This window comes from Erythrolamprus reginae, chromosome 9, assembly GCF_031021105.1.
Source record: "Erythrolamprus reginae isolate rEryReg1 chromosome 9, rEryReg1.hap1, whole genome shotgun sequence".
NCBI classification, from domain to species: Eukaryota; Metazoa; Chordata; class Lepidosauria; order Squamata; family Dipsadidae; genus Erythrolamprus; species Erythrolamprus reginae.
In genome coordinates, this window is record NC_091958.1 from 13,740,723 (window position 1) to 13,756,562 (window position 15,840).

The 15,840-nt window shown below is 42.1% G+C and overlaps 2 protein-coding genes across 2 annotated transcripts in view; both read right to left on the reverse strand.

Annotated features, from left to right (window-relative positions):
- Positions 1-569: 569 nt before the first annotated feature.
- GFOD2 (Gfo/Idh/MocA-like oxidoreductase domain containing 2) lies at positions 570-10,025 on the reverse strand. The gene is made up of 3 exons (XM_070761664.1): positions 9,860-10,025; positions 7,715-8,060; positions 570-3,144 (listed from the first exon to the last, which is right to left on the reverse strand). Exons 2-3 carry the CDS (start codon positions 7,971-7,973, stop codon positions 2,246-2,248), a joined length of 1,158 nt encoding a protein of 385 aa, XP_070617765.1. The 5' UTR covers positions 7,974-8,060; positions 9,860-10,025; the 3' UTR covers positions 570-2,245.
- A 1,302-nt stretch (positions 10,026-11,327) lies between these two features.
- LOC139171894 (C-signal-like) overlaps positions 11,328-15,840 on the reverse strand; it is an 11,364-nt gene continuing 6,851 nt past the window's right edge. The window contains exons 3-6 of the mRNA XM_070760388.1: positions 15,795-15,840; positions 14,367-14,525; positions 13,954-14,064; positions 11,328-11,441 (exon numbers count right to left, since the gene is read on the reverse strand). The exon at positions 15,795-15,840 is cut by the window's right edge and continues 142 nt beyond it. Coding sequence (XP_070616489.1) covers positions 11,328-11,441; positions 13,954-14,064; positions 14,367-14,525; positions 15,795-15,840 — 430 coding nt within the window. The remainder of the gene's footprint in view (positions 11,442-13,953; positions 14,065-14,366; positions 14,526-15,794) is intronic.

Consider the following 15,840-nt stretch of genomic DNA (forward strand, 5'->3'; position numbering starts at 1 on the left):
GCACCATTTTGTATCTCGGAGGTATTGGTGTTCGATCACAAAATCTAATCACAAGTTTCGATCATCCCAGCCTCTGTGAAGCTTTAATCATAGTCTTGCCTCCTAATCATAAGATATAGCCGTGGAATCTAAAAATAGCTCCAAAGTCACAAAAGAGAAGAAAATAATTAAGTTTTTTTCCCCCTCGGTGGGGAGCAGAGCAGCTGATCTGGTACTTGATTATATCTGTTCTTAGTTTCCCCCCAGAAATTAGAATTGCCCCCACCCTCCTTGCTTTTCGTAAGCTACTTAAAACCCAACTCTGCCGCCAGGCATGGGGGAATTGAGATCCTCTTTTCCCCTAGGCCTTTACAATTTTATGCATGGTATGTCTGTGTGTCTGTTTGGTTTTTATTATAATGGGTTTTTAATCATTTTTAGTATTGGATTATTATTGTACGCTGTCTTGTTATTGCTGTTAGCTGCCCCGAGTCTCCGGAGAGGGACGGCATACAAATCCAATAAATAAATAAAATAAATAAATAAATAATAAAATAAAGACTATCGTTTTCAAGAACACAACAGAGGCAAAACTTGTTAATGCTTTATCTTAATTTACAGGATTAAAACCCAGTAGGAAAACAATGTAAGAAAAATAAAATTAACATTCAAGTAAACGACGTTTTGTTAAAAAGTTAGGGGTTGTTTTTCTTCGAATTCTGGCGATAAAATCTCCTACAGACATCCTAGAGCATAAAAGGCGAAAGGAAACAGACTTTGCTTCAATTCACGAGACTTCTGTTTATCTTGGATTATCTCCAACGAATGCCAAGCCCTACCAGATTACAGTTAAGAGTAACTCGGATAATGTTTTCAAGGTCAGCTTCCCTTCCGTTGGGAAGGTTTAATGCTTGCTTCATTAAACAGCCGAAAATTCTCACCTTCAGAACTGGCTAGGTGGGGCAAAAATATTTTCGGCTGCCAATTTTATAGTTTATTTATAATTATAATAATAATAATTTATTGGATTTGTATGCCAAGGAACCAATGTTGGTGAAATTGGCTAACAAATCACTTGTTTTTGGCCTTGGGCTCTACCGTCTTTTTTCCATTTCGACTTTCATGGATAGATTAAGAAACAATGGAAAGAATCCGGCGGATCTAGCCATAGAGTTCTAGACTAGATTAATTTAATGCAAACTTTCTCAGATGCATGCTTCAGTTTTTTGCTATAGACGGGCTTCATTTGAGAGTTGGGAAAACCCAAGGAATGAATAGGATCTTTACCAGTTGATCCCTGAATTGTAGCAAAGTCTTGTGTATCCACAAAACGAAACCTATCCTTTGTAATCCTCTTAAAGCAGTGTTTCCCTAACCTTGGGAACTTGAAGATATCTGGACTTCAACTCCCAGAATTCCCCAGCCAGCATTCGCTGGCTGGGGAATTCTGGGAATTGAAGTCCAAATATCTTCAAGTTGCCACGCTTGGGAAACACTGTCTTAAAGGACCAGCTCTCCTTGTATTCTTTTGGGGAAACTATTTCCCCCCTCGAAGAGCGGTAAAAAAATAACTCTTTGATTCCTATTTTAAAAACAGCAATTGGTATTCTCTAGCAGTACATGCCGATTACATCCAACTTGCAGTAATACGTGAGCTGGGAGGAGGAGAACGCTTTGCACCCCAAATCCTCTTGGGGGTTTTTTTGTGGGGAGGGGGGAAACAGAGCTCTTCTCCGCTGAGTGCAACTGGCAGTTCAAGTTTTCCTAACAATACACAAGTTGTTAAATTTAAGTAACCAAAGACATCCGCAACATTTAAAATCCTCCCAGGTTAAAAACCAAAAGGCTCCCCCCCCCCCAACTTTTTCACACATATACCCTTCCTATACCCTTCCTCTTTTCCCCCCTGCTTCCATTCCGCCTACCCACCCACCCTCTTCTGCTTCCAATTGCTCCTGTTTTGCAAGGAATATCTGCATTATAAGCAGGGGTGGGCTCCAGCCAGAACGCTAAACTGGGCTTGCCGCGGCGGCTTGCGAGTGCTTGCAGGGTCAGTGCAATTTTGCTTCTGCAAAATCGTGCACGGAGCCACAGGTGCGCCCGTGTTTTGCCATGCGCAGAAGCAAAAAAACCCTTGCTGAAACACGGGCGCACCTGCGGCTCCGTGAGCGATTTGCTATCTCCACAGGTGCAGAAGCAAAATCGCGCTAGCCCTGCAAGCCGCCGCGAGCCCGATTTAGCGTTCCAGCTAATGGCCCAGCACTGGTTATAAGTTATTTCTCTGCAGCGCCTCGCAGAGGTTCTGGTTGGCGTCAGGCTCTTCGATCATCTCCTCCACCGTTTCCCACTCCCCGGTCCTGCTGGACCTTTTGATGGCGTCGACGACGCTTTGCATATAGAGTCCGTCCTCAAAGGAAGCCGCCATGGCCACCGGTTTGGGATCCCAGGTCCGCTGGTCTTCCTGGTCCTGGAAGGAAAGGCGGAGAGCTTGCACCAGGTAGACCATCCCTTGGAGGTAGAGGAGAGGGATGTCCTTGAATTCTTTCTCGGAAAGCTCCGCGTGGGTGTTCAGGGCGTCCTTGAAGAGCAGCTCCTCCTGGGGAGCCGCGTTCTTCTGGCCATACAAGTCCATCCCGCGCGCAACCAGGCGGCCCGCCGAGCCTACGACCATGACCTCGTGAACGAAGGAGCCGGGCATGTTGAAGTTCAGGGTGACCGTGCTACAGACGCCTCCCGCCATCAGCATCTGGAAGAAGCAGAAGTCGTCGCTGGTGACGTGGCGGATGCCGCCGATGGCCGAGTTCTGCTTGACGAACGTTTTCAGCAGCCCGTGGACCTTCTCGGCCTTGCGGCTGGTGAGGTGGGTCAGCAGGTCTATGATGTAAGTGCCCATGGTGTGCAGGCCGCCGCCGCCCATGAGCTCGTCGCAGATCCAGTTGTACTTCTGGCTGAGGAGACTCCCCCAATAGACGCGCACGTCACAGACCAGGATGCTGCCGACGTAGCGCTCGTCCAGCAGCTGCTTCATGCGGACGAAGGCGGGCAGGAAGCGCAGGGCGTTGCCCACGAGGCTCATGAGTTTGGGGTAATACCGGGCAGCTGTGACCATCCTGAAAGCGTCAAGGGAGGTGGCGGCTTTCTCGCAGATCACATTCTTTCCGATTCCTGAAAACAAAGGACCGCATTTTAATTTGGAGACTTTCTATTCAACACCCAAACAATGAGAAAAAAAGAAGCCTTTGAAAGCAGAGCAGTTGCAACTAGTCAATTTCCAACTTTTTATTTTACATTCTGCTATGATCTATATCTATCCATCCATATCTATCCATCCATATCTATCTATCTATCTATCTATCTGTCTGTCTGTCTGCCTGCCTGCCTGCCTGCCTGCCTGCCTGCCTGCCTACCTACAGTGTTCCCTCGATTTTCGCGGGTTCGAACTTCGCGAAAAGTCTATACCACGGTTTTTCAAAATATTAATTAAGAAATACTTTGCGGTTTTTTCCCTATGCCATGGTTTTTCCCGCCCGATGATGTCATGTCATCGCCAAATCTTTGTCCGCCTTTAATAAATATATTTTTAATAAACTTTAATAAACATGGTGAGTAATAATCTAAATAGTTGCTAAGGGAATGGGAAATTCCAATTTAGGGGTTTAAAGTGTTAAGGGAAGGCTTCTGATACTGTTCATAGCCAAAAATAGCGTATTTACTTCCGCATCTCTACTTCGCGGAAATTCGACTTTCGCGGGCGGTCTTGGAACGCATCCCCCGCGAAAATCGAGGGAACACTGTATCTATCTATCTACCTACCTACCTACCTACCCATCCATCCCTATCTATCCACCCACCCACCAATCCATCTATCTCTATCAATCATCTATCTACCTACCTACCTACCTACCTATCTTGCTACATAGGCCCCTAGGCTATTTTTCATGTTCCCCCTTATATTGGAGAATAAGACGCGCCGTAACAGGTGCTCACATTTTTCTATGTATTCCTCCTGACATCTTTTTAGTACTTAAGAGGCTCCTAAGCTGGCTGTGTTGATTCAGCAGGAAGTAATGTTAGTTATTTTTAGCAATTCATCCATGAAAAATGAACTTGTCGGCTTGTTTTTGTAATACATGTTATAGCAGGGAGATGGACTGATAACCAGAAATGCAGTGGTTAAGAATTCATTTTTTTCGGGACATCTGAAGTTGCTTACGGTATTCTATCGTTTAAGGGTTAAAGATGCTGTAGTCTTTGTAGATTTCCAATGCACAGCAAATCTACAGAAACATTTATTTCTTTACTTCACTTTGTATGCCGCATAAACATGCTGGTTTATTTATAACTTTATTCCTTAGAACTTCTCAGAACACCTAACTTTAATTCAGTCACATACAGAAAATGCCACTTCTTTTAATTACTGCAAAAACTAAAAAAAGCATTTTTGTTCTGAAGGCCTGGGACATTATGTCAGTTTTATTTAGGAGGAATGTAAATGATTTAAGTAATCTTCCTGCTTATATAGTGCTGGATAGACCAACAGCCACAATAACGGTTGCATTATGGATGTATGAAGTTGCTGAAAAATACCCAGAGTTATTGTTAATGGCGAGTATTCTGAGCAGGGACAGGTTACAAGCGGTGTGCCACAAGGGTCTGTTCTGGGTCCTATTCTTTTTAATATGTTTGTGAGTGACATAGGGGAAGGTTTGGTAGGGAAGGTTTGCCTATTTGCCTCTAAAGTGTGCAGTAGGGTTGATATTCCTGGAGGCGTCTGTAATATGGTAAATGATTTAGCTTTACTAGATAAATGGTCAAAGCAATGGAAACTGCAGTTTAATGTTTCCAAATGTAAAATAATGCACTTGGGGAAAAGGAATCCTCATTGTATTGGCAGTTCTGTGTTAGCAAAAACTTCAGAAGAAAAGGATTTAGGGTAGTGATTTCAGACAGTCTCAAAATGGGGGAACAGTGCAGTCAGGCGGTAGGGAAAGCAAGTAGGATGCTTGGCTGCATAGCTAGAGGTATAACAAGCAGGAAGAGGGAGATTATGATCCCACTATATAGAGTGCTGGTGAGACCACATTTGGAATACTGTGTTCAGTTCTGGAGACCTCACCTACAAAAAGATATTGACAAAATTGAACGGATCCAAAGACGGGCTACAAGAATGGTGGAAGGTCTTAAGCATACAACGTATCAGGAAAGACTTCATGAACTCAATCTGTATAGTCTGGAGGACAGAAGGAAAAGGGGGGACAGGATCAAAACATTTAAATATGTTAAAAGGGTTAAATAAGGTTCAGGAGGGAAGTGTTTTTTAATAGGAAAGTGAACACAAGAACAAGGGGACACAATCTGAAGTTAGTTGGGGGAAAGATCAAAAGCAACATGAGAAAATATTATTTGACTGAAAGAGTAGTAGATCCTTGGAACAAACTTCCAGCAGACGTGGTAGATAAATCCACAGTGACTGAATTTAAACATGCCTGGGATAAACATATATCCATCCTAAGATAAAATACAGAAAATAGTATAAGGGCAGACTAGATGGACCATGAGGTCTTTTTCTGCCGTCAGACTTCTATGTTTCTACCCTGAGAAACAGCTACCAAACTGCACTGTTTAGGCAATCCAGAGACAGTCTGAAAGCCTTTGAAGAGCTGGCTGTTCTCCCAGGCATTGGGCAGAAAATATTGCCAGACGCAGCAAAGGAGTGGAATGTTGAATTAATCTTGAGTAGGGGCACAAGCTTGAATTCAGAGAACTGCACGAGGAAAAAAGCGAAAGCCAAGTCAAGCCAAGAATTAAAACAGCATATAATGCTCCTGAAATATATAACTTTGCCTGTGTGCACACTGGCAAGAAAAATATCCTGAATATCCCTTCAACAGTCAACACAACTATTTTCTTTTTTTTGCTATGTTGCTTAGGAAAAGACAATGCAACAATATTGTTACTCAAACATAGAAAAGTTTCATCTTGTACAAAAAGGAAAATAAATCAACACAGAAACACAGGCGGTCCTTCTGGAGTTATAAAGACGATGAAAAAGTAACTTTGCAACCAAGATTCACACTGACAACTGTTGCAGGTCTGTAAAACTGAAGTAAGATTATAAGCACAGCTACAATTTATTTAGCCACCCTTTGCTTAATGACCAAATTGCCAATTTCAGTTGTAGTTGTTAAACAAAGACTATCTGTAATTTGGGTTTAAACGAAGCATTAATACTGGCTGGTTGTCAAAAATGAAAAGATGCCCTCTGTTCCCTAGGCTTTTTTCTTTATTATTAATACGTGACATCTGCTCTGCAAATCCAGCCCAGGAAAAGCAAATATGTTTATCAGAAAAACTGTACCTGCAAAAGCAAAACCCTGAAATAAAACATACCTGGGCATAAACAATTGTCCTATGGCCTAATAATTTTCAAGCTTACCATATGTGGATCTGAGCCTCTGCAGGAAATGTTCTATGCATTAATTTTTTTTTCTGTATGTTCTCCATAAACTATTTACCGTATTTTTCGGAGGTATAAGACATACTGGTGTATAAGACGCACCTTAGTTTTGGGAGGAAAATAGGGAAAATAATCTGCTTACCAGGTATTCATCTGGCTAGCGTTCTTAGCCAGCACATTATTTTATCCCCTGGTTAGGGCTTTTAAAAAAACTTTATTAGGAGAGAGTAACAATGAAAGAGCTTGCAAGCCAGTAAGAGCTGGAAACATCATTAGCACCTGGAAAGACATTCCGAGCACCTAGAGCAATGAAAAAAACCCTGCAAAGACTTAGGGCTTGGAAAACATTCTTCACAGAGAGTAACAATGAAGGAGCTTGCAGGTTGGTAAGAGCTGGGAACATTGTTAGTATCTGGTTAGGGCTGGAAAGAAACATTTGGAGCAAGTAAAGCAATGAAAAAAAACCCTACAAAGAGAGGGTTTGGAAAACATTATTCACAAAGAGTAACAATGAAAGAACTTGCAAGCGGGTAGGAACTGGGAACATCATTAGCACCTGGTTGGGCTGGAAAGAAACATTTGGAGCAAGTTAGACCAATGGGGAAAACACAGTGCAAAGACTTAGGGCTTGGAAAATATTATTTGCATAGAGTAACAATGAAGGAGCTTGCAAGTTGGTAAGACCTGGGAACATTGTTAGCGCCTGGCTAGGGCTGGAAAGAAACTTATTTGGAGCAAGTCAGAACAATGAAAAAAACCCTGCAAAGACTTAGGGCTTGGAAAACATTCTTGGCAGCGAGTAACAATGAAAGAGCCTGCAAGGTAAGAGCTGGGAAGATGTTAGCATCTAGTTAGGTCTGAAAAAAGCTACATTCAGAGTATAAGACACCCAAATTATCAGCCTCTTAGGGAGGAAAAGGGTGCGTCTTATACTCTGAAAAATATGGTATTTACAAGGCATGTGGTGGTGTGATCTTTTCCCCCTATAAGAGATTCATGTGATCTGTCCTTTTTTGGGGGGGAATAAGTCCTCCAAGTTTATAATTAGAAACAAACACCAGGCCTTTACTTTACCAACTGAAAATTCACCAGGCATGAGGGTTGTTAATAAGAGAATCCCCAGTTCCCTGATATAATTTGTTCCAGGGTGAAATGTGCAATTTTCTGCTATTAATTACTCAACAACTGTGTCCGTCTTCCAGCTGGCGTCTGCCCAAGAGAAAAACTGGAATCTTTTTACACAACGCCCAAAACTGGCTATGGGGGAAAGCACCGTACCTAGAGCCTTCACTGCAATTTGTCGCGTTAGTGGTGGGGGAATGTTGATGCAAACCAGATCTACATCCTGGTGCAGCAAAACATCATCCGTTCGACTGGTGTAGAAGGAAATGTTCATTTCCTCCGCTAGCTGCTTGGCTTCCTCTTCGGTCTTCCCCCACAGCGCTTCAATGGAGAAGCCTTCGGCTCTTAGCAGCGGGACCAGCAAACGGGCCGAGCTCCCGGTGCCAAACACCCCGACGCCAGGAAGCATTTTCATTTTGGGTTCTTTTCACACTCCGGTCCCTCCGAGCAAAGCTCCCAAAAAGTAGCCGATCTCTTCAGCATCTTGTCTCGTCCATCGTGTCTACAAGAGAGAGGAGGAGGGATGGGTCATTCAGAAAACACTATTCATTCATTCATTCATTCATTCATTCATTCATTCATTCATTCATTCATTCATTCAATCCTTCCTTCCTTCCTTCCTTCATTCATTCAATTCTGTCCAGACACAGAGCACGCCTGGGCATATGGACGTATGGACCTATAGTAGTGGTTCTCAACCTAGGGGTCGGGACCCCTTTGGGGGCCGAACGACCATTTCACAAGGGTCGCTTAAGACCATGGGAAAAGACAAATTTCCAATGGTGTTAGCAACTAAAGCTTCTATTCTGGCATCTTGGAACATATTTTTACAATCCAACCAATCAGGCGTTTACAGGGAGAGTGTCCCTCTGACCTCTTGCCAATCATCTTATTTATTTATTTATTGGATTTGTATGCCGCCCCTCTCCGTAGACTCGGGGCGGATAACAACAATGATAAAAAACAGCATGTAACAATCCAATTAGTAAAACAACTAAAAACCCTTATTATAAAACCAAACATACACACAAACATACCATGCATAACTTGTAATGGCCTAGGGGAAAGGAATACCTTAACTCCCACATGCCTGGCGGCATAAGTGAGTCTTGAGTAGTTTACGAAAGACAGGGAGGGTGGGGGCAGTTCTAATCTCTGGGGGGGGGAGTTGGTTCCAGAGGGCCGGGGCCGCCACAGAGAAGGCTCTTCCCCTGGGGCCCGCCAAACGACATTGTTTAGTCGACGGGACCCGGAGAAGGCCAACTCTGTGGGACCTTATCGGTCGCTGGGATTCGTGCGGTAGCAGGCGGTTCTTAAAGATCTGTTGGAAGAATTGGCGCTAAACTTATAGTTGGGGGTCACCACAAAATGAGGAACTGCATTAAGGGGTCGCGGCATTAGAAAGGTTGAGAACCACTGATCCTATAGACAAAGACATGTGTATAGGCTGAAAAGTCCAGACAGAGACAGTGCACACTTGGGCATATGGAGACTGGGCATGGCTGTATGGACAAAGACACGGGCAGGCACAAAGGTCCAGACACAGAGATAGTGGACACTTGGGCATGTGGAGATTGACCATGGATCTTTGGACATATGGACAAAGCCACATGTAGGAACAAAGGTCCAGACACAGACAGTGCACACTTGTGCACATGGAGATTCTGCACGGACGTATGGACAAAGATATGTGCAGGTATAATAGTGCATGCACAGAAAGTGCACACTTGTGCACATGGAGATTGGGTATGGATGTATATGGGTCTTCGGAGAGGGGTGGCGTACAAGTAATAATAATAATAATAATAATAATAATAATAATAATAATAATAATAATAATAATAATAATAATAATAATAATAATAATGGACAAAGACACGTGCAGGCACAAAAATCCAACAGAGACAATGCACACTTGGGCATATGGAAATTGGACATGAATGTATGTATGGACATGCAGACACATGCAGGCACAAACGTCCAGGCACAGTGTACACTTGGGAAGATAGAAATTGGGCATGGTCGTATAGACAAAGACACGTGCAGGCATAATAGTCCAGGCTCAGAAAGTGCACGCTTGGGCATATGGAGATTCTGCATGGACATATGGACAAAGACACATGCAGGCAGGCAAGTCCAGACACAGACAGTGCACACTTGGGCATATGGAGATTACAGAGGGAGCTGAGACACAGACATTAACACGACACGGATCAACGCGTGAACGTCCATTCACACGGCCACCTGCCCAAGGACCCTTCCCCTGTCCCTCCCTACTCCTCTCCCTTCCCCCGGACTCACCTGGCCTCTCTTCGGTACCCCCTCCTCCCCTTCTCAACGGGCGGCTCGGCCGGAGAAGCGAAGAAGGGCCGGTTCGACGCCGGCTCGCTCGCTCGCTCGCGACGGCGGCGGCGGCGCGCACGCCTCCCCTCTCGCGAGCGGCGCGCTTTAGCGGCCATTTCCTCCCACCGCGGGAGGGCGGGGCGCTCTGCGCGTGCGCCGACGAAGCGTGGGGCGGGGCGGGGCAGGACGAATGACGCATGGGAGTTGCGTCTCCCCCCCGCGGAAAAGTTCACTGGCAGCTTCTGTTTCCCATATGCTGCAAGATTGCCTTCAAATATTTTCCCCCCTCCTCATTATAGAAGGGGCTAGTCTGCGTTGCATGCCACACTAAACGTATAGCTCCTTATAAACTCCGTTTAGATATTGCAGAAGGCATTGTTTTAGCTGAGAGTGTACAGCAGGGGGCGATCTACCACCTTACATCCATGTTGAATAGAACAGAATAGGAGTACTGTACTGTAATAGAAAAATAAAAAAACATATGAAGTGAAATGCAGTGGAATGAAAAATAATAAAAAATGTGGAATGGGATGGAATAGAATAGAACAGCAATCCTCATTGCTTATTTGATCTCTATTAAGTGTTGTACTTCATGATTCTTGACAAGTGCATATTTTCTTCTATGTACACTGAGGGCATCTGGACCAAAGACAAATTCCTTGTGTGTCCACTTGACCAATAAAGAATTCTATTCTATTATTCTATTCTATTCTATTCTATCCTATTCTATTCTGTATTCCATTCCATTCTATTCTGTTCTGTATTCCATTCCATTCTATTCTATTCTGTATTTCACTCCATTCTATTCTATTCTGTATTCCATTCCATTCTATTCTTCTATTCTACTCTATTTATTTAGTCCTATTCTATTCTATTCTGTATTCCATTCCATTCTATTATTCTATTCTATTTATTTAGTCCTATTCTATTCTGTATTCCATTCTATTCTGTATTCCATTCTATTCTTGTATTCTATTCTATTCTAGTCCATTCCACTCCATTCCATTCTATTCTATTCAGTCCTATCCTATTCTATTCCATCCTATTCCTTCTATTATATTCTGTTCTGTTCTTCTACTCTATTGATGGGGGAATCATAAGCTTTTTTGACAGTGGACACTTTGATAAGACCAGAATGAAAGAAAGAGGGAAAGACATGTTAAAAACAACAACAACAACAACAACAACAACAGGATCACACATTTGAGTGTTTGTGTGTGTAAATTGAGAGAGTGAGGCCCCTGATCTGAGTAGAAATGTTTCATGTTAAGACCGCTTTGCACTTGAAAGAATGGCAGAATCCTTTCCAATGTCACATGGAAAAAAAGACAGCAGACAACAGAGACAAAAAATTGATGCTCAGTGATTTATTGAGGATTCATCCCTTGTTACTATATTGTAGCTGCGGCATTAAATAGACGATTGTTCACCAGGGAATTCGGCGACCCAACCAATCCACAAAGGTCCCGTTGTCCTCGTCAGAAATCATGGACAGCACAGTCAAAATACATTTCGTGCTCTCTTCCACAGTCATATCCGCCTAGCAAAAAGAAAGATGTCACAAACTAGAAAAGAATCAGCTTGCATTGCCTGACATCCTTAACCAAGGGTATCAGAGAAATGATGTAGCAATAAGCATCTTTCTCTTTATAGAACATAGAAACATAGAAGTCTGACGGCAGAAAAAGAGCTCATGATCCATCTCGTCTGCCCTTATACTATTTTCTGTATTTTATCTTAGGATGGATATATGTTTATCCCAGGCATGTTTAAATTCAGTTACTGTGGATTTATCTACCACGTCGGCTGGAAGTTTGTTCCAAGGATCTACTACTCTTTCAGTAAAATAATATTTTCTCATGTTGCTTCTGATCTTTCCCCCAACTAACTTCAGATTGTGTCCCCTTGTTCTTGTGTTCACTTTCCTATGAAAAACACTTCCCTCCTGAACCTTATTTAACCCTTTAACATATTTAAATGTTTCGATCATGTCCCCCCTTTTCCTTCTGTCTTCCAGACTATACAGATTGAGTTCATTAAGTCTTTCTTTCTTTCTTTCTTTCTTTCTTTCTTTCTTTCTTTCTTTCTTTCTTTCCTTTCTTTCTTTCTTTCTCTTCCTTCCTTCCTTCCTTTCCTTACTTATTTACTTATTTACTCTTTTACTTATTAAATTTGTACGCTACCCAACTCCCGAAGGATTCTGGGCAGCTTACAACAAAAACAACATTAAAAGAGCCTTAAAAACAACTTAAAACCCATTTAACAAAATCACACATCTCTTCTGTGGCTGGATTAGAAAGCACCCAATTTAAAAAACCAAATAATGGTTTTCATAATGAAACCAGAAGATTCTTACTAGAAAACTAGTCGTAGAAACTTACTTTTAATTAGCATTTATGATTGCAATATATGTCGTTTTCTTTACAGAAAAAAAAATAAAACAACAAAAGACTATAAAGATTTTGAGAGTTCAGAACTGCCAAGCAACAACAATAATGAACAGGATAAGAGAAGTGACTCAAAGGGGGGGAAAAAACTACACAATCCTAATTGGTATTGTAGAAATTACTTGGGAGTTCTATCTGCCTGGTGAAATACTTGTAAACCTTAAAGAGTGTGAAAAAATTATCGCTATATTTAGTTAACATACAAACTTTTATGACTTTGCATTTGTACGTTGGATGAATTATTAAGACAGTAAGCAAAAGGCTAAACATTTAAATAATGAGAACTAGACTGCTCATTGTTAGGTCATCCATATTTACGGGTGTGCATATAAGTTATCTCAGGGGCCGCCTTCTGCTGCAGCAATCCCAGCGACCAGTTAGGTCCCACAGAGTGGGCCTTCTCCGGGTCCCGTCAACTAAACAATGTCGTTTGGCGGGACCCAGGGGAAGAGCCTTCTCTGTGGCGGCCCAGGCCCCTTGGAACTAACTCCCCCCAAAGATTAGAATTGCCCCCACCCTCCTTGCCTTTCGTAAGCTTCTTAAAACCCACCTCTGCCGTCAGGCATGAGGGAACTGAGATATTCTTTCCCACTAGGCCTCTACAATTTACGCATGGTATGTTTGTATGTATGTTTGGTTTTATAATAAGGTTTTTTTTAGTTGTTTAGTATTGGATTGTTACATGCTGTTTTTTGTCACTGTTGTTAGCGGCCCCGAGTCTGCGGGGGAGGGGTGGCATAAAAATCAAATAAATAAATAAATAAATAAATAAGTGTATTGTTTATTTATTTTGTTCATTTATATAGCTGTCCATCTCACACAGGTGAAACCGAAAGGCATTCAAAATTTAAAAATACCAAATAGTTGAGATGGAAATTTTATTTATTTGTTTGTTTGTTTGTTTGTCAAACAATTATAGGATGGTAATTTGTATAAGCATAACATTAGAAACATAATGATAAAAAGTAATGATAGAAGACCTAGAACTAAGACACCTTAAACAAGATCTAAGTATTGCCCACAAGATCATATGCTGCAACGTCCTGCCTGTCGGCGACTACTTCAGCTTCAACCACAACAACACAAGAGCACACAACAGATTTAAACTTAATATTAACCGCTCCAAACTTGACTGTAAAAAATATGACTTCAGTAACCGAGTTGTCGAAGTGTGGAACTCATTACCGGACTCCATAGTGTCTTCCCCAAACCCCCAACACTTTACCCTTAGATTATCCAGGGCTGACTTATCCAGATTCCTAAGAGGTCAGTAAGGGGCGAGTACAAGTGCACTAGAGTGCCTTCCGTCCCCTGTCCTATTGCTCTCCTATATCTCCTATACCTTTCTTCTATTCCTATATCTCTTCTTCTATTCTTTTATTGATATGTTCTATTCCTATATCTTCTCTTCTATTCTTTCATAGATATATTTTACTATGAGTATCTCCTCTATAACCTTCATCATGCATTTTACTATGGGTGTACCCACTAAAACCCTCAGTGTGTATTGGACTGACTAACTAACTAACTAACTAACTAACTAACTAACTAACTAACTAACTAACTAACTAACTAACTAAATAAATAGATAAATAAATAAATAACACTTACTTCCAGTTTAGATGTTTTCACCCGACCGGGGTGGATGGCAAGGCACAAAATTCCCTGCGATGAATATTCCAGTGACTGGCATTTGGTGAGCATATTTAGAGCCGTCTATTGGGGACAAACAAGGATGAGCAGGGAATGCATTAAAGAGACGAGGAAAAAAACATCATGTTATTCATTCATTTCAAGATATTAGACCCTAAGCTAGTGATGGCGAATCTTTGTTGGTTCACAGACCAAAGACACACCCAAATTATCAGCCTCTTTTCGGGAGGAAAAAGACGCGTCTTATACTCTGAAAAATACGGTACGTATTTGGATATGGGCAATCAACCCTGTGCCTTTCTGATTTCAGCGTCTCCCGCTCTCCAGCAGGAAAGTTTACCCGAACCCCAAATGGGTTCCCTTACCTTACTACAGCGGTAGGCAACATATTTCATTGTCTCCCAACGGTCCATCAGTTCAATGGAGCCTAGGATGCTGGAGAGGTTGACAATGGCTGCTTTGCAGGCGCTCAGCCCTTGGCATGGACTTCTTCGGGCTGCTAACTTCAGCAGGGGATGACAGGCCTTTGAGAGAGGAAAGAAAATAGAAACATAGAAGATTGACGGCAGAAAAAGACCTCCTGGTCCATCTAGTCTGCCCTTATACTATTTCCTGTATTTTATCTTCGGGCGGATCTATGTTTATCCCAGGCATGTTTAAATTCAGTTACTGTGGATTTACCAACCACGTCTGCTGGAAGTTTGTTCCAAGTATCTACTACTCTTTCGGTAAAATAATATTTTCTCACGTTGCTTCTGATCTTTCCCCCAACTAACCTCAGATTGTGCCCCCTTGTTCTTGTGTACACTTTCCTATTAAAAACACTTCCCTTATTTAACCCTTTAACATATTTAAATGTTTCCATCATGTCCCCCCTTTTCTTTCGGTCCTCCAGACTATACAAATCGAGTTCATGAAGTCTTTCCTGATACGTTTTATGCTTAAGACCTTCCACCATTCTTGTAGCCCGTCTTTGGACCTGTTCAATTTTGTCAATATCTTTTTGTAGGTGAGGTCCCCAGAACTGAGCACAGTATTATTCCAAATATGGTCTCACCAGCGCTCTATATAAGGGGATCACAATCTCCCTCTTCCTGCTTGTTATACCTCTAGCTATGCAGCCAAGCATTCTACTCGCTTTCCCTACCGCCCGACCGCACTGTTCACCCATTTTGAGACTGTCAGAAATCACGACCCATAGATCCTTCTCTGAATGAATCAATGAACATCTCCACCATTTTTGTAGCCCGTCTTTGGACCCGTTCAATTTGATCCATATCTTTTTGTAGACAACGGGTTGCAGTCAGGTCCAGGAAAAAGGATCTGTTCTCCAGCAATTCCTGGATGTAACATGTGCTGAACAAAGGCAACCCATAACCTGGTCAGGATCGAATTCCCAACAGTGGGCAGAGTTAGCCTGAAATACTGCCTTCGGACCACAATTTATTATTTATTTATTTATTTATTTATTTATTTATTTATTCTTTGTCCAATATACAATACATATGGAAGAGACTAGGCATTAAATAATATATATAACGATAGAAAGTAAAAAGAAGAGAAGTAGATGGGAGGGAGAGAATATATATGATATAAGAGATAAGGAGAGAATATATATGATATATGAGTTAAAGGAAAGACAATTGGACAGGGGACGATAGGCACATCAGTGCACTTATATACTTATATACAATGCTACTATGGTTCCTTGCCTCTGATAGCAGCCTCACCCAGGTGAAATCCTGAAAACTCTTGAAAGTTATTCCGAAAAGATAAATGAATAATGAACCCACCTGACCCATGTGCAGGGGCCCGATAGTATTGACAGAGTACACCCTC

What these genes read in the sequence shown, in the direction of transcription:
- GFOD2 (XM_070761664.1), bottom strand. Translation starts at nt 7,973, where the DNA reads ATGAAAATGCTTCCTGGCGTCGGGGTGTTTGGCACCGGGAGCTCGGCC. An exon ending in AATTGCAGTGAAGGCTCTAG is followed by an intron (nt 3,145 to 7,714) that starts GTACGGTGCTTT and finishes CTTTGTTTTCAG; the next exon opens with GAATCGGAAAGAATGTGATC.